The sequence below is a fragment of the Alligator mississippiensis genome, chromosome 6 (assembly GCF_030867095.1).
Source record: "Alligator mississippiensis isolate rAllMis1 chromosome 6, rAllMis1, whole genome shotgun sequence".
Classification (NCBI taxonomy): Eukaryota; Metazoa; Chordata; order Crocodylia; family Alligatoridae; genus Alligator; species Alligator mississippiensis.
Window position 1 is genome coordinate 65,770,305 of NC_081829.1, and position 25,134 is coordinate 65,795,438.

Here is a 25,134-nt window from a genome sequence, read left to right on the forward strand (position 1 = left end):
CGTGCCAATAATTATGGCCCAGGGGCACCCTGGTGGGCATAGTCTGGTCTCCGTGCCCCGCTGTTGACCCAAGCCCACAGCAAACTACAGATCCCGGTGAACAGTGGGAGGGGAAGGGGGCGCCAGAGACCAGTTACAGGCCGCTGCACTCCGCAACAAAGGGACTGTTACCAGATCCTGCTGTGGCCATAGCAATGCTGTGCACACAGCAGGGGCAAGCACCGGGGCTGCTGCGAAGATGTTGAGCTGCACACGGGTGGGGTAAGGAGCCACACAAGGAAAATTCCGCTCTACCAGGCACCAGGTGTCTTTGCAAAAGTGGCTTCTCCCAGGCGGCTGCAAAGGACCCGCTAGCACTGAGGCAGCAGTGTGCTCTAGGGCTCCAAATGCACCCAGTGCTGGTGTCCACACGAGGGTCCGCCTCACCCACCCAGGATGGCAGCATGGGCTGCGCAGGGAGCAGGGCTGAGGGTAGGAGCCATGGGTGAAGGGGCGATGTGAGTGGGTATTAGGTGGTCTCCATGTTCCTCATTGAGGGCTGGAGCAGGCAGGTGTGTGTGTGTGCTTTAAATACAAAACAAAAAAAAAGGTTTGCTCATGTCAGTGGTTTAAAAGGCTTTGCACTGTTACTAAATATTAGTTATCAGATCAGCATCAGCTGATATGGTTGGTTAATCATTGGCTATTAGTATCAGCTAAGAAAATCTTTACTGGTGCACCCGATCTTTTCTATCTGAACAGATCTTTTCTATTTGTAATTTTAGTTTTGTCCAACTCAGCAGTTTGCTTTAGTTCTGCTTTGTAATCAATATAGAGTATTAGTTGTGTGAACAGTGCCTGCCAGAGGCAATCTTCTTTTGTTCTTCCCTTTCTTAACCCTGCAGCTGCCACCCTACAGCACAGCGATTTGTAGTATGGCTTGTTGTGCTGTATTAAATTACCTGTCTCAATGGAGGACCTGCATCCTGTACAAGTGTTCTTTCAAACCAGAGCCTCATGCTCTGGACAAAGAAATCTGCCATCATCCCATGTTGCAAACTAATTCTATTTACCATCACTTAATCTATTTCCCCCTTTTTTTTTTGGCCCACATTATCTCCTTGTGTTCTACCTGTTATCTCTGACTAGAAAGACATTGCTGAACAGAGCGCTTCAGCTGCGACACAAATGAGAAATCAGACAACATCCGTTTCCACCCTCTGATCCTCACTGCTTTTTGTGCACCCATCTACTTGTGTTTCCACTCCTCTTCCCTCACCCAAGCTGTTGAGCAGTCAGTAAAACAAGTAGAGAGCATAGGTACTAAGAAGTCATTTGGTATTGTGCATTGGGCAGCATTACATTGCTCGGGAACGGCATTGCTTTTGCAGAGAAAGCCAGGAAGCCCTAACAGGAAGCTCAGGTTCCAGGTCTGGTGCTGCAGGGCTGGTTTGATTTTTGACAGACAAGGCAGAGTGACAAGCACATCTCTGCTCCTCTTTACAAAACAAGAGTGAAAGCAGTGCGGGCCAAAACCAAGGGACATTCCAGCGCGCTCTCGGCTCCAACACCCCGCGACGTTCTGGAACAGCCCCGCAGGCCCCGCCCCTCTCCCTGCAACATCAGCCCCGCCAGCCGCCTGGGGGTGTCGGTCTCTTCCACACCTGAGAGCAATCGCCTGCCCCGACACGTCTCCCTCATCTCCTGCTCTGGGGCAACCCTCTGCTGTCTGCAGCTTGGCCCTCTGCCCTAGGCCTCGGACGGGGGGAGGCGGCCTTAGGCGGGCAGGAGGGTCTGGGGTGCGAAGGGGCCGCGTCCAGGATGCCAGGAGGCGGCGGGACATGCAGGGCTGGGCCGAGTCGAGGCGGGGCCACCCCCTGCCCAGCAAGGGCCCGGGGGCGGCACCCGCAGAGCAGCCGCCTGAAGCCCCGCCCCGCGCCCGGGGCAGCGCCCGCCCCTTCCTGCGCGCCAGGTCCCCGCTGCAGCCTCCCCTGTTCTGCTCTGGCTTGCCGCGCCATGCAGCCCTGCCGCCCGCCCGCGCTGCTGCTGCTGCTACTGGCGGCCCTGGCGCGGGGGCAGGAGGCGGCGGCGAGCGGGTCCCTGAGCGCCTACTTCGGTACCAAGTCTCGCTACGCGGAGGTGAACCCGCACCTGCTGCGGGACCCGCTGGCGCCGCCCGCCTCGGGGCAGCTGCTGCCCGCCGCCGCCTGCGCCCCGCTGCAGCTGCGCGCCCTGGCGCGGCACGGCACGCGCTTCCCCACGCGCAAGCAGATCCTGCGGCTGGGCCAGCTGCACCGCCGCCTGCGCGCCGCGCCCGCGCCCTGCCCCGCCGCGCAGCGCCTCGCCGCCTGGGACCTGTGGTACCGGCCCGACATGGACGGGCGCCTGGCCGAGCAGGGCCGCCGCGACATGGAGCACCTGGCCCGGCGCCTGGCCGCCCGCTTCCCCGCCCTCATCTCGCCGCGCCGCCGCGCCGCCTTCCTCAGCAGCTCCAAGCACCGCTGCGTGGAGAGCAGCGCCGCCTTCCGCCAGGGGCTGCCCCCTGCCCCAGGTGAGGGCGCCCTGCCGAGGTGGGGTCCCCTTCTCGCACCCGCCTTCCCCAGGGCACCCAGCAGCACCCTTCCCACAGCCCCTTCACCCTGCTGTGGTGGCACTGTGGGGTGGGGACTGTGGCGCTGGGACATAAGGGCCATGCTGGAGGTGATGTCTCCCCCTCCCACCTTGTTTGGCTGTCGGGACCCAGGTCTTGGGGCATTGGTCAGAGCTTGGTCCTAGGGCAGTTGAGCAATAAAGTGCACAAGCAGAGGCAAGGCCGTGTGTGTCAGCTGCACTCTCAGTAGCCTAAGAGTGTAGCTGGGCTGGGGCCAGAAATGATGCCGGGGACAAGGATTTCCTAGGGAAGCCTCTTATCCCACCATCTGCATCATTGGGATAGTTGATCCAATGCAAGAGACCCTTCTTTGAATCTGTGTAATTGAACTCTTAAGCCAGAGCTGAGTTTGATTCAATTGTATCTCACTGGGGCACAGGTGGAGCATTGGTTCTTTTCGTTTTTTGGGAATAGGGTTGAAATGAAAAAATTCACATAGGAAATTAGAGGCAAACTAAAATAGGTCACCTGACTCCTTGTTGCTATGCTATGCGGCGGTGGGGGGGACAATTATTTGGGCCGGAGGGCCATTTAGGGAGTTTTGGTGAGCTGTTGCGGGTCGGGTCAGCACCCTCCATGGCCACACAAGGTCAACACCTGCTCCCCCCAACAGCTCACCAAAACTCTTAAGTGGCTCTGCTCAGTGCTGGGCCAGGTGGACAAGGAGCGGCATGTGGGAGTGGGCAGTGCGTGGGGCTGTAATGGTGCAGGGCTGGGGCACAAGTCAGAGACACCATCCACTCCATGCCCCTGCCACAGGCACTGGTTCCTTGGGCAGAAGCCTGCAGGGAGTGGATCTCAGTTCAGGCCCTGGTCCCATGCTGTCATCACCCAGCAATTCCCAGGGTCTCTGGAGACTGGCTGGGACTCATACGGTTGGGGCGTGCAGCCAGATGGATGGGGCCATGGACAGGTGGGGAGCAGGACTGGCAGATGGAGTCGGGGCTGGGATTTTGAGGTACTGACAGTGGGACTGGGGCAGAGCCACCATCTGTTCCCCACACACCCCTGCCAGCAGAACCAGTGCTTGTTGCAGGGGTGCACAGGCAGCAGACCCTGGCTCTGTCCCAGGCCCCAACCCCGCGCTGTCACCACCTCCCTGAGGTCCTGCCCTGGGATCCCGGCCCCATCCCATCTGCCCAGCCACGGGCCCTGCCTACACGGGTCCCACCCCTGGTGGTGGGTGCAAGGGGCGGACAGGCTGGGTGCTCTGGCAGCAGGAGCCGCATCTGGCAGAGCAGCTGCTGCAGCTTCTAGGAAGTAAGTCCAGTTGCTGTGCCACCTCAGCCCCGCAGTGGGGCTCGGGCAGTGGGTGTGGCTGTACATGCCACGGCCCAGGTTGTTACCTGTGTCTTGGCCTGGTGGGACTGAGGGACCTGGTGCAGGCTGGGTAAAATCTCTTGATGGGATGGATTCGACTTGCGGGCCGTACTTTACCCATCCCTGGTCTAACAGTTCGTTTCCTTCTCAAATTGCTTGGCTAAGGCTTGGAATGAAATTCTGTAAATTGTTACATTTTTAATAGTTACCATATAGTTGCTCATTGTCTTTTTCCCTTTAGATATGGAGAACCAAGTTCTTGAAATTAATGATAAATTAATGAGGTTCTTTGATCACTGTGAGAAGTTCATAACCTGTATAGAAGAAAACAGAACAGCTTTGCATCAAGTGGATGCCTTCAAAAATGGTTCCAAGATGCAAAACGTTTTGGAAAAAATTGCCAATACCTTATGTCTACCAGTGAATGAGTTGAATGCAGGTAGAGTTCATATCCTGTGGCTCTTGTTGTTGTTGTTTTTTAATTACATAAATATTTTTCTAGGTACATCAGTTTGGAAGAGCAGATGTGTTCAATTCTCTTTTGAGGTTTTTGGGAAGATTAATGAAGAGAGTACATGACATCACCAATTGAGTAAAAACAGTTGTTAAAATGTGTTGGTTTTCTGAAACTGGTCAGTGTACACTGACTTAAATATTCTAAAAAATGATAGAATATCAGGTTTAATAGTTCAGTCAAGAATGTTGTTCTGGAAGAAAGACTAAAGATACAAAGGAACCCTGAATTCTGGGTTGATTTTAAGAGATGTTCAGTGTAATAAATAAACCTGTGGGTTAGCAGCTTAATTTACAGAAACAGTTATGATAAAATTCTGTAGCTTTATACTAAGTAAGCTGTTAAATTACATGCATGTTTTAACAATTAATATTAAGTAGTGAATTTTCAGAAGAAAAGTTAATGTATAAGAAATGTGTAGAAAAATCTTTCCCAGTTAGATTACATGAACTTGGTACAGATCATTTTGAAAATTACAGAAATTTATTCTTTATGGGGGGAAAAAAAAGGCATAGCACACAGTCTAAAATAATTGGTGAAATGTGATAAGGTATTGTTTTCTATCTTCTGCATTACATAAACTTTTATAAATGCTTGTATTTCAGTATGCCATAGTAAAATGCTTGGGTTACTGTTGAAGCCATAGAGATCACATGCCTTGGATATGTCTTACTATTGCTCATCCTGAGAATATTCAGTTTAGCTGAATTGTTAAGCTAAGGACTGCTAGGGTATTTCTCTTTGCAGTCTTTTTTTCATTGAGAAATTTTATTTAAGCCTATAAAATCATGAAACTATATATGAGCTAAATTAGCAACATTTTGTTAAATTGCAGTTTTTTGTTCTACCTGAAACTTTCAAAGTTCCTGCTATGTATTACACACCCAGTTGGGGAAAAGCTATAGAACAAACAAAGAACCCTAACATTTTAATTACTATAGAGTAGTAAGAGCATGAGTGTGTGAAGATTTCCTGAACTGAAATACACGGTAATTGGATAATAATTCCAGGTACAGTGCATCGGGAGGAAACATTTGAACAGAAAGGAACAGTGGAACAAGTCATTAGTGCTGCTATTTAACAAGATAGAAACAGAATTCTGTAGTAGCACAGAAACTGTAGGACCTGCTAAGGCTGGAGGAAGCTGATTTAAAGAGGCTAGGGAGTAACACCATTGCTGCTATTTGGATCCTTAAATGAGTGCAACAGAGGGAGGGGTTTGACTAGGATTAGAGCCCCTATGTGCCAATAGAATGTGCTTATGTGTCAGTATTTTGTGATCTAGTCTGTTGCGTCGTAAGAATAATGCTTACATCAGCAGTTGCAAATTGTTAAACACATGACTGTTTGGCGCACATGACTGTATCATGTGAAATGTTTGCAATCCAGGACCCAGTTTCTACAGATGTGTAAATAAGTATCATTTTCATAATGGAACATGAGTAGTCCCATTGTGCAAAGATGGTGTCTTAGTATGCACTTGGACTGGTTGTTGTCTATTAAGTATCATTTCTGCTTCTGTCGCAATTCCTTCTCATGGCAGGGGAGTGATGGTGAGGGGGTGGTAGAGAGCAAGTATAACTAGTTACCATTTTTTGACGCTTATTTTTCTGGATTTATTTCAGATCTGATTCAAGTGGCTTTTTTCACCTGTTCATTTGAGTTGGCTCTTAAGAATGTGACCTCTCCTTGGTGTTCAATCTTTGATGAAGAAGATGCTAAAGTAGGTGTTGAATATATAGCCATGTTAACTTTGAATATTTCTATTTGTTTTTGAGTATTAATGTAAAGAGTTTATCACTTACTGAATTTCTGAAAAAAACAAATCTAAGAATCATTTGGAACAGATACATTTTTCTCTCTTGCTTTTGGTAGGTAACAGATCATTCACACTTCCAAAAGAAAGTGTTTTTCCTCCCTGTGTCTAATGAGGCTTGACTATGAATGGACTCAAGGCACTGTAATGTTTGTCTAATACTGAAACAATGAAAAGGTGAAAACTGCTGTTTGGTTGTGTTCCATTTTATTATTTAGTGAAGTTGACCTCTGATCCTTAGCTGTATGTTTCAGTACTGTTGCATATAATCAGTTGATAAAGTCATGTAACAATTTAGAGCTCAACACTTTTAATCTATTGAAAATATCGTTGGTAACAGATGGATGTATCTAAATAGCTAAACGTTTAGTTTTTCACTTCTTAGCTTCTCCCAAAAGAAATTACCAAGTTACTCTCAAAAAGGAAAGTTAAAAGAGGAAATTTTAAGAGAAGGGGAGAACTAAAAATAGATGGGGTTTTCAATGGTTTTAAAAGATTACTAATATTCTGATACAACTCCTTACGAAGCTCAGAAAGCTATTTAATGATTTTATTTTGTTTTATTTAGCTGGTAAAATGTTTCTTTGTATACTGTAATGGGTACCAAGTGAATAACCATATGTTCTTTGGAGAAAAGATGAAGCCTTAGTGTGAAATGGTTCAAGCACTTCACCATGGAGTATGCTGTAACCTATTAGCCAATACTTACAATTTAGGATTATAGGATCATAGAAAAATAGAGCTGGAATGGACTCCACAAGGTCATCTAATCCAGCCCCTTGCTCAAGGCAGGGTCACCCCTGACTAAACCGTGTGTCTGTCCAACCTGCTCTTGAACATTTTAAGGGTTGGAGATTCCACAACCTCTATAAGAAGCCTGTTACAATACTTGACTACCCTCATAGCCAGAAATTTCCTCCTAATCTCTAACCCAAATTTCCCCTGCTGCATTTTGAGGTCATTGATCCTAGCCCTATCCCCTATGGCCACAGAGAGAGAGAGAGAGGGCCATCTCCATCCTCTTTATAATTGCCCTTCAGGTATTTGAAGACTGTTATCAAATTCCACTTCAGTCGTCTCTTCTTCAGGCTAAATAACCCCAGTTTTTTCAGCCTTTTCTCATGATCAGAAAATTGACCCCAGGGCTTGGGCTCCCTGGGGAGCTAGGATCTGCCAGTCTGCCCAGCAACTAGTGATGCATTTCAAATTGGTTGGCTGACAGCCAACAGGTGCTGGCTTCCATTGGACCAGGCAAATGAGGTCATAAGGGCTATATAAGTTAAGGACTGCCCAGGAGGTAGGGGCAGCAGCCATGAGGAAGACTCAAAGAGAGAAGAGCTGGACCATCTGAAACTTGCTTGCGCTCCCTCCCTCCCTCCCTTCCTCAAAACTCATGATCAAGGAATTGCCTGCCTCCACAGGGAATCTTCACCTGCCTCTGGATGATACTTGTAAGTAAGCTACTTGAGATCTAACTAGATATATAGCTTGCAGTAACTCAGATGCATGATCAGAGGCTACCCAGCCATGCCAGTTTGCTCTATGGGATTTCTGTGATATTGCTCTACCCTGTACCCTATTCCAACCCTACCCCTTGTAGCCAATAAAGTTCTCCTTTGTACCTAGCATGGGAGACTTATTGGGTGTGGGTCTAGATTATGCCTTGGGGTCCCCTTGGTTCAGCTGACTAAAGGAGACCACTGCTTGTGCTTCTGACTGAGGGAAGCACCCCCAAGGCCTGTGGCCTGTTACCCAGGGGACACAGCCAGAATCAGCCTGGTCCTGGGTGGTGGCAGTTTTTACCCCAGGCTAGCGGGTGTGCTTCAGGAAGGGGGTCACCCAGATGTGAGGCAGCCCCAGGGAGGCACTCAGAGCCTGGGAGGTGGGTGGGCACAGTGAGGTGGGTGGCTCAACGCAGGAGCACCCCCTACTGGCCTGCCACAGAAGACATTAAATGATACCAGACCCAGAACTTATCCCTTGCAAACCCAACTTGATACCTCCTCCCAGCTAGACATTGAGCCATTGATGACTACTCATTGATCACAGTGATCCAACCAGTTATATATCCATGTTGCAGTACTTTCACCTAGTTTATATTTCTAGAGATTGTTAATGAGAATGCTGTGGGAGATTTTCATAGATTTTTCATAGACATTAGGGCTGGAAGGGACCTTGGAAGATCATCGAGTCCAGCCCCCCGCCCAAAGGGCAGGAAGTCAGCTGGGGTCATAGGACTCTATCACATCCACTGCTCTCTGTGTTTCTGCAGAGTACATCATTGTTTCATAGAAGTAAATCAGGTTGGTCAGGCATGACTCGCTTTTGGTAAATCCATGCTGCTGTTCCTGATCAACTTGTTCTTCTCTAAGTGCTTCACAATAGATTCCTTGAGGATCTGCTCTATGATCTTTCCCAGTATCAAGGTCAGGCTGTCTGGTTTGTAATGCCACAGATCATCCTCCATTTACTTTCTTAAAGGCGGGCACTATGTTTGCCATTTTCTAATCATGTAGGACTTCATCGGACTTCTATAAGATCTCAAGAAGGATAGCCAATGTGGCTCTGAATTTACCTCGGTGAATTCCTTCAATACCCCAGGGTGCTTCCCATTTGGCCCTGCTAATTAGAGAATCTAGATGCTTTCAAAGTAATCCCTAAACCTATTCTGTCACTACAGTAGGTTGTTTGACTCTTCCTTGGTCTTTGCTGCCAATTGTGCTTGTCATCTGGCACCTGTGTGTGAAGACTGACCTTTAAAAAAAGCATTAAATACTTTAGCCTTCTCTGCATCTTCTGTAACTAGATTGCCTTCTGCAATTCTGTACAGGCCTTGCTGTTTCTCTGGTCATCGTCTTACTTCAGACATACCTTTAGAATCCCTTTTTATTGCCTTTTATGTCCCTTGCCAGTTGCATCTCAAACTGTCTTTGCCTTCCTAATTTTTCCCTGCATGCCTGTGCAATACTCTTCCCTATTACTGAGACCAAATTTCCACTTTTTAACAGGATTTCTTTTTTGAGTTTTAACTCCCTGAAAAGATTGTTGTCTAGCCAGACTGGGCTCCTGTTGCACTTTCCATTCTTTTGATGCTTTGAGATATCTTGCTCCTATACCCTTAAAAGGGCCTCCACTCCTTTTTCCCCCCTTAGACTTGCCTCCCAAGGAATCCTGCCCACCAGCTCCCTGAGTTTAATGTCTGCTTTTTTTGAAGTCCACTGTCTCTTATTTTGCTGCTTTCTTTCCTTCCTCCCTTTAGGATCTCAAACTGTCATTTCATGATCGCTATTACCTAGGTTACCTTCACATTCTCAACCAATTCTTCCCTGTTTGTGAGCAGCAAACTGCAAAGAACTCGCCTTCCCTCTCTCTTCCTCTCTCTCCTGCAGTGCACAGGCAGTCCAGCAAATGCTATGTTTCCCTCCCACCAGGTATTGTGGTAGTTAGTCCCCCATGAGAACCAGGTGCTGTGACTTGGAAGCTTCTGTCGGTTCTTTTAAAGAAAACCTTGTTCACCTCTTCTTCCTGGTGTGGTGGCCCATAGCAGATGCCCACTATGATATCCACCCTGCTGCTCTACCCTATGACCTTTTCCCCAGAGGCTTTCAACAAGCCTACCTTCCACTCCCTCTTCTTTTCCCTTAATAAAAGGGGCACTTGAATCAGCAGTAACCTTGGACCGCTCAGGAAATCCCCATCAGATTTCCACTTTCCAACATCTGCTGTTCTAACCATAAATTTGCACCTTGCTGTTTCTTTCAGCAGCACATAAATGTCCCGGCATTTTTAAGGAATGTTTTTAGAGAAATGTATGAATTTTTTTTCATGTTAGACTTGTTTCCTGTCAGTTGCTTCAACATGAGTGCCTCTTGAAATCTAAAACTAATATTCAGATTTTCAACAGTGCAGATCCTGATACAGAACAAGTGTCACCCATGCTGCTTTGTCTACATTGGTGGTTCTCAACTTTCTTGGACTCTGCACCCCCTCATAACTCTTGTGAATCGAGTGGCACCCAATTTTAAAAATGGATTTATATATTATAGGGTGTGGCAGTAGGGGTGGAGCTTTGGCCAGACAGGGACTGAGCCTGAACCTACAGTTACTTGTTTATCTCCGCATCTTATGTCATGCGTCAGAACCTGGCAGCACCCCGGGGTACTGTGGTACCTTGGTTCAGAATCAATAGTTAAAATTAAAGGAGAACAATCATGAGGGAATCTCCCCATTAAGTAAACACAAAGTTTGTTTCAAGGGTTTCAGTGAAATTCATATATAAGGTTTTAAAATAGTCTTGCAGAAGTATAAACTTACTTGACAAGCCTACCTGCTTGAGTTAACTGATGGTGATGGCCTACTTTGAGACTTATTGTTTCCTGGTTTTACCTTCAAAGCTTTCTATGGGTCTTAGAGAATTGTTTATGCTGAGCAAGGCCAACGGTTTTGTTTTTTTTTTTTTCTTTTAAAGAGCTGAATGTATGTCTAATGGATTATCCTTTTCCTGCTCTTCTTCTGAGGCTGTAGATTTTTCCTATTTGGGACATTATCCTTTTTTGACATCATGATGGATTTACTATTCTAGGTCTGCCAGTCTTGCAAGAGGAAAGGAAGTAAAAAGTAAACTGATATGTGTGAGCACGTGATTAAGGGACAGCCTTTTGAAGAAAGGTTTCACTTTGGACCCAGACCTTTTGGTGGCCTTGAGCTTATTTTTTTTCACTTTTATTTTTCTTATCTATATGGAGCTACGTATTTGCCTAAATCAGGGCTGTTCAACTGGCAGCCTGTGAGGGGCCAGCATGCTGCATCTGGTCAATGAGCAGTGGGACGGGTGTGGGGAGAGGGTACCGGATGGGGTGGCGAGAGGTGTGCTGCATGGTGTAGCCCATGTAGTAGGGGGACCATGCACTGCACTAAAGTTGGATACGTCTGGCCTAAATCATAAGACAGCTGTATTACAAATCCTGAATAATTTATGTCGAGATCTTTGGATGAAAGGTGCTAAAATATACTCATTGCTTCAAAAAATATTACATTGGAGTGAGAAGAATCCCTTGTGATGTTGGTGATTTAAATGCTCTAGCATTAAAGCTGGCCTCAAATGTATTTGTTGAGAATTATGTGCTGGTCTGAGCTGGCTGACAGTAGTCAAAAGGACGGGGGCTTTCGGCATATTTGACGGAGGTAACATACCCTTTCTGGATCTTGCTGGTAATTTTCCTTCCTCCTTCCTGCAATGATGGTTAAAGCTTGGCATATCTTTAGACACAGAGGGGCTTGGAGGCTTTATAGATGACAGTGACACACGCCGTAGTTGTAGTTTTGCAAATAATCTGATTCCGCTTAGATTTGGGAGCTGGTAGTGTCAGTTGTCTCTAGACAGTGCTAGTTCTTAACTGCTTTTGATGTCTGATCAATTTGGAGAAAGAATAATCCTTTTTGTTTGCTTTTTGTCTTTTGAAGAAATTTAAACTGTTTTAAAAATCCATGTATTACTGAGGCTTCTGCTGTGCACCTTCCTTCAAAGAGCTGCTCTGATTTGACCAACTTAAATAGGCTTTGTGATTACAGAATTGAAACTCTGTGGACACGCACAGAGTTGTCATTACGTTGATAAACACCTATGCATCTCTTGCTTGTTTTCCTGTCAGTTTTATGAGTTAATCTGGTTGGAGGAATAGTCCAGTAATATTGCTAACAGGTGTTTGAATGACTTGTTTTCATTCCTGTGAAAGTAGAAATCTTGCTGTTTAAGTAGAAGTGATTGATACGAGAATGGCTCCTCATTTGTGATTTCATTTAATTGGCTTTAGTCAATGGAAAAGTGATGGGTCGAGAATCTTGTTACCACTTTGGACAAAGCCCTTCCTAGATCTTCTGCAAGTTTATTCCAGTTATGCAGCTACACAGCTTACACCTTTTATTTATCTCATAATGACTTTACAAATACAGCTGTCTTGTGAGCTTATTATCTCATTACTAAGCATAAATTACCTGCATTTTTAGAGCACTGCAATATAATAAACACTATTTTAGCATAGCTCAAGTATTTGGGACTTGAACAGGCATATGAAAAGCACTTCATCTGTCAACATCTTAAAACCTGAATTCACACACTGGGTATCAGGCAACGTTGTCAACTTGTGCAAGTGAACACAAATATTTTATAAATCAAGGGCCATTTTGGCCTGTGTTCTTTTAGCTCAAGATGCATAGCAGAGGTGTGCATTTCTTTAGCAAACCATCCAAACTTGTTTGTTTTTGCCCAAGAGAACTATTAGTGACAGACAAGTGCATTTGTGTTCTTATTTAGTTTGTAAACAGATGTCTCATTTGAGGTGGTCCTGATTTGTCCCAGGTGTTGATGTGGATCAAAATAGGAGGGGTGCAGCTCTTCACATGCCCTTTCAAGCTGCATTTGCTGCTCCAGTACCAGTAAGTGGTAAGGGAGAGCACATAGCCTGACAGACTTGCCCCTGGAATGAGCCACAAGTGAGTTAAATTAGCTGGAATTAGTATAGACAAGGGGTGTCAAAAATACAGCCTGCAGGCCATATCCAGCTCTGGCTCCCATAATCCAATCCTTGGTAGTGGCCGTGAGTCAAATTGATTTGGACTGACCATGCAGGCAGGGCCTGGGATGTGTGTCACATGACGCCCATTCTGGGCAGTCCAGGAACTGCATCACATGCAGCACCTGTCCCCAGTGCCCCAGGGTGTGCACCATACATGGCACCTGCTCTAGCCAGTTTAGGACCAGCGCTACATATAGGTCCCACAGGTACAGTCTGTGGCACAGGTCCTGAGCTGGTTGGAGCAAGTATTGTGTGTTGTACAGGTCCCAGCTTGGCTGCTCTAAGAGGCATTGTGTGCCATGCAGATTACAGTATGGATGCTGGATCTGGCTTGGGTTGGGGAGGGTGGGGTCAGTGGACCCGTTGGTTTTATCCAGCCAATGGACCTGCCCTACGTCACTCATCCAGCCCGTGGGGACAAGTGTGTTTGACATCTCTTACTTAAAGGCACACCAGTGATGTCTTGGGAAAAGTGTTAACATATTTTATTTGACCTACTTCACAGATACTTGAAGTAGGATGATGAGTGTGAATGTGTAGGATCTGGGCAGAAAAGGAGACATGCAACAGCTGTTTACAGCCTTAAAAATAAATGTGATGTATTATTTCACAAAAATACAACTTTAAAAATATGTATGACTTTTAGGTACTGGAATACCTGAATGATCTAAAGCAATATTGGAAAAGAGGATATGGCTATGATATCAACAGTCGTTCTAGCTGCATTTTATTTCAAGACATCTTCCAAAAATTGGACAAAGCAGTGTCGGAGAGTAAAAGGTAAATTAACAGAATGAGCTTTGGTTGCAGATTTTCTGTTCTTAAGGTTAGTGCAAGGAAAAATCAAAGTTTTGGATAACAGGAAAATTATGCTTTTTACTTAGGTTAGAAGTAAGTGAGCCCTAAAGTTAGTTTGAGCTCAGTTATGATTCTCAAAGGACTGTTTCTTTCCTACGTTATGCTAGTCTTAATACTTCAAAGTACATTTTGTTTTGTTGGAAATACCTGTGAACAGAAATGTATCCAAATGTTTTTGTGCTGTGGAGACAGATTCTTTTTTCCTTTGTAACTACCTTACTCTCTTCTTTCCTGAAATAGTGGAATGACCATATTTCAAATGGTTTAAATTGTTTACTTTCTTGGCTCGGGGGAAAGCAAGTCATGGTCTATATACCACAATAAATTTTAAGAGATTACACACAACATTTATTAAAGCATTTGGTATGTTATTTTATTTTAATTTATTTGGAAAACCTCTTATACACAAAACAATATTTTTAAAACTCATTAAAGCATGGATTCTGAGGCCAGAAAGAATTGTGCAATTATCTAGTCTGATGTCTTATGTACACAGGTCATAATTATTTTTTCCAGTACCCAGGTTAAAGTGTTTTATCTATAAAGGCATCTGATCTCATCTTAACAACTCCAAGTAATGGTGAATTCATACTCTCCCCAAACTATTCCAGTGTTTTCATTACCTTTGCATCAAGGATTTTTTTTATCTTCTTCTAAGTTTGAATGTCTTGAACTTTGGCTTCCTGTCATTGGTTTCTGTTGCACCTTTACAAATTAGAAAATCCTCCATTCCTAGTACTCTTTTCTGTGTAAATGCTCTATGCTTGGTGACCAAGCTGCTTCTGAACTTTTTGATATACTCAACTGTTTGAACTCCTTTAATCCTATGTTGTATAGCTTGTTTTCAACCCATTTGACTTGCTTCTAGTAAGTTGTTTATTATCCAATGTGATAGGATGGTAGATTTTTATGGGATGGCTTGTGATTCACTGTTTGGCTTACAAATGCTACAGGGAGAGGTGTAGTAGATTTTTAGTATATCTAGAGCAGGGGTGGGCAAAATACGGCCCATGGGCTGGATCTGGCCTGCAAGGCCATTATATCCGGCCTGCGGGGCCCCTAAAAAATTTACAAAATTTAATATTTATCTGCTCTTGGTTCCTGTCAAAAATGACAGGAACCAAGGGCAGTAGGACCCAGGGGAAGCCCAGCGGGCTCCCAGAACAGCAGGGTCCACCTAACCCCGCCCCCCCAGCCAGGGCTTCTGGCCTGGGACCACGTGGCTGTCCTGTGCTGGAACTGCAGGTAAGGGGGAAGGTGGAGAAGACGGGGGAGGACCCTGGGCATAGAAGGAGCCCGGGGAAAAGCGGTCCCTCGCCCACCCTGTGTCCAGCGCCCTGCACTGCAGCTGCTTACAGCTCACCTGTGGCTGCCTGTGCCTGTTCTGGACAGCCCTGTGTGGGCTGCGAGCAGCTGCAGCAGGGAGCGCCAGCCATGGGGCGAGCAAGGGGCCGCTTCCCACCCCTCCCTCATGCTCAGCTTTTCCCCAGACTTCTTCCCAGTGTGGAGAAAAGTGGCCTCTCACCCACCCCATGGCTGTCTTCCCACCTCTTCCCCACACTCAGCTTTTCCCCAGGCTCCTTCCCAGTATGGAGAAAAGTGGCCTCTTGCCCACCCCATGGCTGGCATCCTATATTGGAGCTGCTTGCAGCCTGCGTGGGGCTGCCTGGGCCTGCTCCAGACAGCCCCGCGTGGGCTGCGAGCGCCTGCAGCAGGGAGCACTGGCCACAGGGCAGGTGAGGGGCCACTTTTCCCCACGCTCTGCACCAGCTCCTTCCCTGCCGGGGAGCAGGGGGTTGGGGCTGTGCGCTGCCCCCCGCCTGTACCGCAGGGTTGTGGGGCACTGGGAGTGAGCAGGTATGGGCGCGCGGGCGCGCCCACACCTGTGTCCCGGGCCCAGCCCAGAGCAGCATGGCAGGAGTGTGGGGTCCCAGCTGGCAGGGGCTCTATGGAGCCGGGCCAGCTCCCCCCTCTCCCTGCTGGTGCAGCCCAGCCCGGCTCCACAGACTCCTGCCAGCCTGTGCCCTGCTTTGGGCCCCACCGGTGCTGGCCCTAGGACATTGGTCCCAAGACACTGGGGCATTGGTCCCAAGATGGTGACCAAGGGGTGGGGCTGCCCATGCGGCCCTCAACAGCCTGCCAAAACTGGGTAAGTGGCCCTCTGCCCGAAATAATTGCCCGCCCCTGATCTAGAGCAATCCAGGTACTTGAGTACATAGATGTTTCTCTATCTATATGTGAAATCAGACCATTTGAGCTTTTTGAAGTGGGATCTCCCTGCATCTTAAGGACTTTCCATTATCACCTTCCCAAATATTTGTCTCTTAGTTAGAACAGAACCCATGTAATCTGTTTATAACAGCAGTTAACAGAGCCAATGCTTTGAAGTGTCATTTGCAAACCAAAAAATTCTGACAGGAGGCATGGTGATGACATACCATTCACAAACAGACTTTCATCCAAGAGTTAGTGGAAACCTCTGCATGAATCACTCAGTAAGTCAGGTGGTCAGTGCAAGAGAAGGTCTTGTAGACCTTCAAGATACATACGTTCATGTCCTCATTTTCACACTAGTTATTTCTATCACTTCACCAGAAAGACCGCTAATACTGTTAAAACTAACCTTCAAATCCAAACCCCTTTATCAAGTGTGCGATACATCAAGTTTGATGCAATTGTCTTTCTTATGGACCCTCTCATGATTGGGTAGTTATGTACTATTATGAGTTGGCTATCATCTGAAGTAACATGAGTGAAAAAGCAATCTCACTGCAGTCAAAAGCTCGTTTTACCTGCGGGCATATTTGGTATAAGCTGCAGAGGGAGTTCTATGTGGAATTGTGGCATTTTCTGCAGATCCCGGCATCCATCTTAGCTTGTAGGTGAAAACCTGAAGGTTAGTTTTCTACATATGCTACTATATTGTGCCTCTTCAAAAACTGTTAATCCATGCAAAACTGGCAGCAAAGAATTAGACATTTTGGGTGACACCAGCACATTCTTGAAGAAGTTGGTAATCCCTCCCCCAAAATTGCACAGAGGTGCCCTTGATTCCTTTAGACTAGCAGATGTAATAGATGCCTGCCTACATGAAAAGGGAGCTTTTGTGAGAATGGTGAAGGTTCAGAAATGGTCACGAATAGAGTTAGGGGAATTTTTCATTCTTCACCTGTGGACATGGATGGAAAGATTACCACTTGCTATGCAGAATTTGTAAGGGAACAGCCAGTTCAGTAGAGCAGTATTTGTATGTCCCACAGAAGGCAACATAAAGTTGCACCTTAGATTAAACCAGGGGTGCATACATTTTTGTGAGCCTGAGATCATGAAAATAAATTCTTTTGCCTTTGTCTATGTAAATCTTAATTTATCAACTATCATTTTTGTTTCAGAACGGAGTAGCATCTGTTAGTCTGTGTTTAACTGTTCACCCTAGCAAAAATATTAGAAGTCTCTTTAATATTTTGGTTCTCATGTCGTAATTCTGTAATGTAAATAGCGATCGTTAAGTACAAGCAGTCAGTTCTGTGGTTATTAGCAGTACTGACAGTAACTAGCTCTCCTTGCTTTCAGGGCTTCTAATACACAGGGGTGGGCAATTATTTCGGATGGAGGGCCACCTAACAAGTTTTGGGGAGCTGTTGGGCCGCAAGGGTAGCCCCACCCCTTGACAGATACCCTGCTTCCTTGTTGCTGTCTAGGGACTGGAAGTCCTGCCCCCAACCCCTGACCTTTCCCCCCAGAAGTACTCCTTTTGGGAAGGGGATTTGCCATCTTGGAACCGGAAAAAAATATTATATCCTAAAAATCAAACATTGACAATAGCATATTTTAATTTTATTTAAAAAATATTTTTGTCCCTATTTTATGTTTTGCTCTGTATATAGAGTTGATTACGTAATAGCTCAAAATGAAGTCTTACTCTTGTATATTGAGTGGGGGGGGTAAGTCTGGGTGGGTATGGATGGTTTGTGGGGAGGTGTGTGTGTGTGTGTGTGTGTGTGTGTGTGAGTGACTGGGTATGGGGTTTATGGGGGGGGCTGTGGGGAGTGTGGAGGGGGAGGGTGGCTGGGGGTGTGTGTGGGGGGGATGTGGGTGCATGTGTGTGTGGTGCAGTATGTAAGCGTAACAGTGTATGGGGCTTCCCCCCCCCCCTCCCCCCGAGACAGGCGGGGGTGTGGGTGGGTGCAGTGTTTGTGGATTGTGTGACTGATTGTGTGGGGGGGGACAGTGTGGTTGTGGAGTTTGTGGGTACGGTGGGATGTGCATGGGAGACCCCCTCCCCTCCCCGCACGTGGTCCCTAAGCTGTTCAGGCCCCATGCCTGCCCACCACTCCAACAGCATGCAGCCCCAGCACACCCCACGCCTGTTCTGGGCTCACCCCCTGTTGGAGCAGATTAGCTGGAACCCAGGCATATAGCCTGGATCCTGCCTGCTCTGCACCCCCTGCCCATGGTGCATCCTGCCACTCCCTGGGCACGCAACAGGACTTGGGTGGCTCTGCAGTGGGGCTGCCTTTCTAGGCAGCCCAGGTGGCGGTGGCTCCTTCTGGCTGTCACCGTCACCGGCCCTAGCCTTGCAGTACTGGCAGGGATCTACACATATAGCCCTGACCCTGTGCGCCCCACACCCACTTCGGCCTCTCCCACCCAGGCTCAGCAGCAACAGCATGGGACCAGAGATGTGGGGTGGAAAATTTTCCGTCCCACATCTCTGGTTCTGAATCAGATTTGCCTCAATCTGATTCTGAAATGGAACTAATAAGTAGTGCAAGTGATTCTACAGATAGTGACAGTGAAACTGGAGGTGCTGCAATGACATTAGTGGAAGAGAGTTAAACTCTGTTGAAGTAGGTGAGTGGACAACCACAGTGCATTATGCACAGTTCTTTAGGTGTGCTAAAATTAGTGTCAGCAGTTTTCAGTGCCTTCATTTTTTTTTCTTAAATTTAAACACAATGTAAGGAAAGTATGTGCTATTATGTATTGTCTTTACATTTTTACAAGTGTTCCAATAAAAATAATTTCTTTCCACATAAAGCTTTGAATTTGTTTGAATATAGCGTTTAAACTACGTTCTGTGCTGTATTTAATTTTTTCGTAATCAAATATTTCAGTTCAAATACTTTTGGCTATTGGGACATAACATGAAGGTACTTTTTTAGGTTTTTTTTTTACTAAATATAAGTAAAATAAACATGCTAAATCAGATCATGCTCTCTCTAGGGCATTGGAAATTTTTCCGGAAAACGCACATCTCTCCATGGGACAGAATCTGCTGCTCAGCACGGGGGAAAAGTGGCCCCTCGCCCTCCTGCTGCCAGCATTTCCTAGTGTAGCCTCCTGGAGCCTGCATTGGGCTGCCCTGTGTCTACATCATGTCACCGCTACCTCTGGGTTGCCTGGCGGCGCAGTGGTGGCAGCACAGAGCAGATGCAGGGCAGCCCAGCACAGTGCAGGGTCTGGGTGGCTACACCAGAAAGCTCCAGCAGTGGCAAGGGGGAGGAGCCACTTCCCCCCACAGTGAGCAGCAGCTTCTGTCCTGCGCTGCTGCTGCTGAGCCTGGGCGAGCAAGCCCGGAGCAGGCACAAGGTACATGGGGTCGGGGATTTGCACGTGGGTCCCCACCAGTACCACGGGGCTGAATCAAGTTGCCACCACCCGGGCTGTCTAAAAAGGCACTCGAGCTGTGGAGCTGCCCTAGCCCTGCTGTGTGCCCAGGGGGCAGTAGGACACACCATGGACAGATGGTGCCTGGGCCAGGTAGGACCTACCGTGGGCTGGACAAAGCCCCGCCACAGGCCAGATCCAGCCCACAAGCCATATTTTGCCCACCCCTGTAATAGTAGTTTCAGCAGTAGCTGTTATCCTTGAAAAATGAAGGTAGACAGTGTCAAAGCTGCTGTAAGGAAGCTAGTTGCAAGTACAGAGTCTTATCAGGTTGTCACTCCATGAGTTGGCACTATGGGTATGGCTCCACCCCCAAGGTTGGGGTTCCTCCAACTCTTCTGCCACGTCTTGAAGGTGCATATAAGAAGAAGGGGGTTCAGTGGTGTCTTTCCCCTTTTGTCCCAGGGCAGGGTATTCACAGGTGCACCATGGTGTTCCTCGGGGCTCTGCCTCCCTTACACCCCGTCCACACACCAGCCGTTCAGGTACGCAGGTCTGCATCCTAATGTGATGTCTACCTCCTGATCGTGGGATCCAGCATAGATGGCAATGCTCCGGCTCCTCGTCCGGATGAAGATTTGCTCTGGTAGCCCCAACCCCCTATCCTCAGGGTCTGAGCCTCAGATGACAGGTGTCCTCTCGGAAAGGAGTGCCTGCCTGGTTTTCTTTAATGAGAAGAGGCTGGGAACAATTTGCCCCCAGCTTGCTACCAGCCACTGCTCTCACCCAACCGCCTCAGGGCCATGCCCATGGAGTTTCCTCTCCTGGAGCCTGGAGCTCCCCTCTGACCAACCACACTCCTGGCTGGCTTCTCTCCCCATGCCAGCTTCCGGCGGGGTTTTTAAGCTTCCCATGGTGACAGCGTCAGCTGCTGCAATCAGCTGGCCGCCGCCCTGCCGGGAAGCAGCTGCTTAGAGCTGGCGGAACGCTGGCTTGCACGGCTCCTGCTCCACCCCTGCCCGTGCAGATGGTAAGTTTCCCGAGATGCGGGGGGCTCTCTTTTCCCTTTTAGAAACTCCAGATGTTGTCCCCGGTGTTCCCAGTGCCTGTGGGGGCTTCTTGCTGCCACACAGGTGCGTAGCAACCCCAAAATAGAAGTGGATCAGCTGTTCCCAGATGTGTCCCAGCAGACCCGATCCATTTCACTGAGCAAAACACACATCACCCATTGTCCCACTTAGCTCCTCCTAGTTTTAAGGTTTCTAATAGTTTTGGGGCTATAAGGTGAGTGCAGAACTGATTGCATAATGATGCTTAAAGAGGAATCAACAGGATCTCAGTGTTAAGTTTGGAGGAGGTATCCATTGCAGTTTTTTAGTGGGCTTGTCCCTGGTTTTGTGCTTTTCAATATCTTCTGCAATTACTAGAAGTCATTGTGAAATATAGCTTTAATTATTTATTTTTAAAACCTTGGTAGCTTTTGTTTAACTTACTCTTCTATATATTTTTGTATTTTACTCTCTTTGGACAGTAAAAATAGAACTACTGCTTTAGCTTTTCAGTTCTTAGGCAAAAATAGTTACATTTTTAAACTTGGCAGGGAATCTAAATATTCACTAATAGGATTTTTATGAAATGCTTATTGTGCGTAATCTGTACTTCACCTCTGAGTAATGTAAAACTAGATTAACAGTATTTCTGCACAATAAAGAGATTGAGAATGTATATGTTTAAATTAGGGATATGTTTAAATTATAGCATAAAAAAACTGTCTACTTACATAGCAGTTAGACACAAATTGGATATTAAGTTGTGAATAGTGTGTAGTATGGACATGCAACATAAGATGGCAGTATTCAACCAATGAAGACTTAAATATACTACTTGTGAATTAGTGAACCTAACCCTAACATGACATCAGATTAGCTAATAAATTTGTATTGCCCAGATCCTTGTGAACTATAAAAATTTGAAGTGCTGAGAGTGACTGGCCCAAAGTTCCCTGGGAGGTTTGTTGTGGAGCTGAGAAAAGAAATCGCAGGCCCCTATACGCATGCAGGGAGGCTGCTCCAGCACACTAATTCCAGTACATGAGAGCAGACTTGATTGAGTTTGGTGGAGCGTGGTAATTACCGCACTCCAGCATCATGTGTATCATTGTCTTCAGTGGTGACACATAGGAGGTGCATGGGGGTTCACATGCACCCCCTGAGTGGTGGTGCACCCCCCTGATTGGCCATGCTGACTGCTTAGGCGATGGGTGGGGGTGGGCAGGCAGGAGCGCCAGTGCCCCCCCTGCAAGTGCCAGCCAATCGCTGCAGCCGCTCCCAGAAGTGGCCACAGCAATGGGCTGTGAGGAACGACCCCCCCTCCCCCCCCTTGCAGTGAGACTGGTTGCAGGGGGGACACCAGTCAACCCTGAGTGTCCTCATGCAGAAAAATGCTGGCAGGGCACTTTAATTTAAAGCTTGTTCAAAGAGCTGTAGTACAAAGCACCCCACTGCAATTTTTCAGCTCAGGGATGCTGATACATGTGATACTTCAGGCACTTTTAATTAGCATGGCTCTTAGAGGTGGTCGCAGCCCTCATACTCCACCTGAGCTAGTTTGATACTCTGGTGCAGTCCCAGCCCCAGGGCTGCACCAAAGCAGGCTTTCTTTGCCTTCAGAAACACACCCCAAGGCTGAGTCTCTAATCTGGGAACATGTCATTCATTCATGATCGATAGGTAGGACAATGGGTGCTGTGCGTTTTGCTCAGTGAAATGGATTGGGTCTCCTGAGATGCATCCGGGAACAGCTGATCCACTTCATCTGGAAATGAAGCCTAAGCACACAAATCTGTTTGAAATGCTTTATTGCTTGAGATACTGTGTCATTTATCCGTGTCATCTTAGACTACATTTAAATGCTATAGTTGTGCTATTCTCTCTGGAGCAATTGAAGCTGAATTTATGGGAAGAACTTTTATGTTTTCTGTAACCCTATGTATTAACTGCACAAACAACCAATTTTTGTTGACCTTACAAACAAACCTTGTTTAACTTTCAGACACTTGTAGTTGCTTCATCAAGGATATCTTTTTTCTTTTTTCGGATAACTTTCCTGACCTGTAGAAATATCTCGTGTGCGTCTCCAAGAAACTTGACCAAAATACCTTGACTATCCACATGATCACAACTGAAATACAGTTGAAAGAGCCAAGATTTCTATTTCCTGTTTATCATGTAGTAAAAGTTTTTAACTTTGTTTAGCTCTGTTAACATGCAATTCCCAATACAATCTCTGTCTTAAATTCACTGAAATCCACTTTGCTCTACAGTAAAATAAATAATAAAAAAATCCCTATTTGTAATGGAGGGAAATTTTATTTCCTGAAGTCAACATCTTATCCTGATTTTTTTTCACATTTAGTGATATGCAGTAACAGAAGAATTAACTTAAATTTAGCAGTGATATTTATTCTACTCTCAAGACTGCATAAAAATTTACTAGAGCATTACAGGCCATGCAAAAGAGGAAGGAGGATTTTTAGAAGTCTGCATAGGCAAACTTGAGCTTATTCAATATTCGGAATACCTCTTACAAAGATCTGTAAAAGTGTTTTGTTTTTCCTAAGTCATGCTATCATGCAAGTTTTATTCATTCCAAGCAAAACATAATAGCTTAGCCAAAGTAAACTGTGAAGGATTGGGGACAGGAATTCTACTTGCTTCTCTGCTGTTGCAGTGGCAGAGAATGAGCAATGCCCTTTTCTACCCTGAAAACAAACTGCAAACAAGAATTTAAATTTTTTTTTATTGCAGAATTCCAGGCTGCCCAAATTTGATTGCATTATACTTTGGTCAAAATTTATTAGAGCTCAGTAATTTAAGGGAATCCTCAGTTGTTATAGTTTTCTTGCAGAAAGCTATATCAGTTCAGTAGTATTTTACGTTCAGGCTGCATGACAAGGTACTTAAAACTGGTAGCACAATTATCCTGTGTATAAGGATAACAAACTCTCTGAAAATAAAAAAATAGAGTAATATGAAAACGCAGTGATTCCTGCATTATGAGTTCAAGGCACACAACCAGAGAAGGGTATAGATAATTAAAGGCGCTTTTACAAGTGCTTTGGGGGTTGGGGGGAGATGATTTAGAGTAGCTCTCTGAGCTGCTCCAATTAATTAAAGTGACTGCAGCGTCTTGTGTGTTAGCATCCCTGCGCTTCAAAATGGCAGTGGGGGTGCTTTATCTAAAGCTTGTTGAACAAACTTTAAAGTGTCCCAGCTGCCATTTTGAAGTGTGGGGATGCTGATACATGAGACGCAATGGCTGGCTGTAGCATGGTAATTACCAAGCTCCAGCACACTTGATTAATTGTTGTAATCTTGCTCTTCTTGCCATGTGCCTCCCTGCCACTGATTAGCCAATGGGCCCTGGCAGCCTTGCTGCATGCTGTTGGTCAACTGAGAGGCAAAAACCGTGGTTTTTAATATGCTGTGGTTTTTGCCTTCCAGGTGATCAGCAAGTGGTGGGGGTGGGGGAAGAAGAGGGGAGGTGCAGCGAAAAGAGGAAGATTAAAGGGGCTGCCGCACAGCTCACTTCTGCCATGATTTGGTTTACTCCTAATTTGCCCAAAGTAAAACCTGGTCTCGTGAAAACTCTATGAAGCATTTTCATAAGGATATCTATTAAGTTTGAGCTCTGTTCTCTACTGTTTTGACTTGAGTGCTGTTAATTAAAATATTACAAGTTTTTTTATCAACTAACTTGTAAAAATGCTTCTCATTTCCATATATGCAAAGTGACTTAACTTTTGTCTTTGCTTCCTTTTTATAAGCACAGAAGTGGTTAGCTGTGTTAATCTGAAGCCAGGCAGAAGGTAGGGCAGGGTGGCACCGTAGAGACTAACTAGCATCTGATGAAATAAGTTGTTGCCTATGAAGGCTCATCATTCCTTTCTGAACCAGTTAGTTTCTAAGATGCCACCCTGCCCTACTTTCTGTTGGCTTCTTTTTCAAAATAATATTAACACCCAGCTGTGGTGTTAACTGTTCCTTTCTTCTATTTCATCTCCATTTAAAAGGCAAGCTATCTCTTGGCTTTTTAAAAAATAAAATTAATTCTTTGACAGCTCTTGTATTAAGTCAGTATGCATGTACTGGTTTTAAATAGGGCATGCCGAGTTCTGTTATTTTGGTGGTCAGACTTCAGGTTTAATTTGTGCAGTTCAGTTGGAAGATCACTTAATGTAGTTAATCTTTGGACATACTCATTTAAATCTACTGCCCATAAAAAGCCTGTTCAAGATGAAAATGGCATCATACCTTCCTGTTCCAAAAACTACCAAAAACTTTATTCCATGCATTCAAAAAGATCCAGAGCAAGGGTTCTCTGTTTTGGTAACAGTATTTTTATTTAGGGTTGGTGGCACGTGATCAGCATTCATTTTCATGATCCGCTCCTTAATGCATGTGCACCTCCAGTGATATTTACGAATGTGAAATGCGTTTTTTGATAACAATATGTCATACTTAGATTTAGCTACTTATAGCATGATACAAACCTTGTTAAAACTAATAGGAAGGAGGCTTATTTGGACTTCTGGATCAGGTCTTGCTCTACAAAATAAATGTTTAAATAGGTTTGTTATCAGACATACTCTGGAGCCACCTCTCTTCATTATCTAATAACTGTTAGACAGAAAATGATGTGTGACTTTGGGTTTTTGCCTTGTTTTACCAACCATTTAGTTTGGTAAAATACATTTTAATCTTAAAAAAGGTGGGGTGTTTTACTAGGCCTCTTGCATTTAAGTTTTGTGACA

At 45.9% G+C, this 25,134-nt stretch overlaps 1 protein-coding gene across 4 annotated transcripts in view; it reads left to right on the plus strand.

Annotated features, from left to right (window-relative positions):
- Nucleotides 1–1,884: 1,884 nt before the first annotated feature.
- Nucleotides 1,885–25,134, plus strand: part of LOC102558514 (bifunctional 3'-phosphoadenosine 5'-phosphosulfate synthase 2) — a 135,290-nt gene continuing 112,040 nt past the window's right edge. Inside the window, exons 1-4 of one of the 4 annotated variants that reach the window (XM_019484288.2) lie at nucleotides 1,885–2,530; nucleotides 4,191–4,388; nucleotides 6,089–6,186; nucleotides 13,501–13,634. In XM_019484288.2, the coding sequence (XP_019339833.2) occupies nucleotides 1,996–2,530; nucleotides 4,191–4,388; nucleotides 6,089–6,186; nucleotides 13,501–13,634 (965 nt within the window). In that variant the 5' untranslated portion in view covers nucleotides 1,885–1,995. The remainder of the gene's footprint in view (nucleotides 2,531–4,190; nucleotides 4,389–6,088; nucleotides 6,187–13,500; nucleotides 13,635–25,134) is intronic. The other 3 variants (XM_019484284.2, XM_019484286.2, XM_059729939.1) reach the window with 3 other exon arrangements.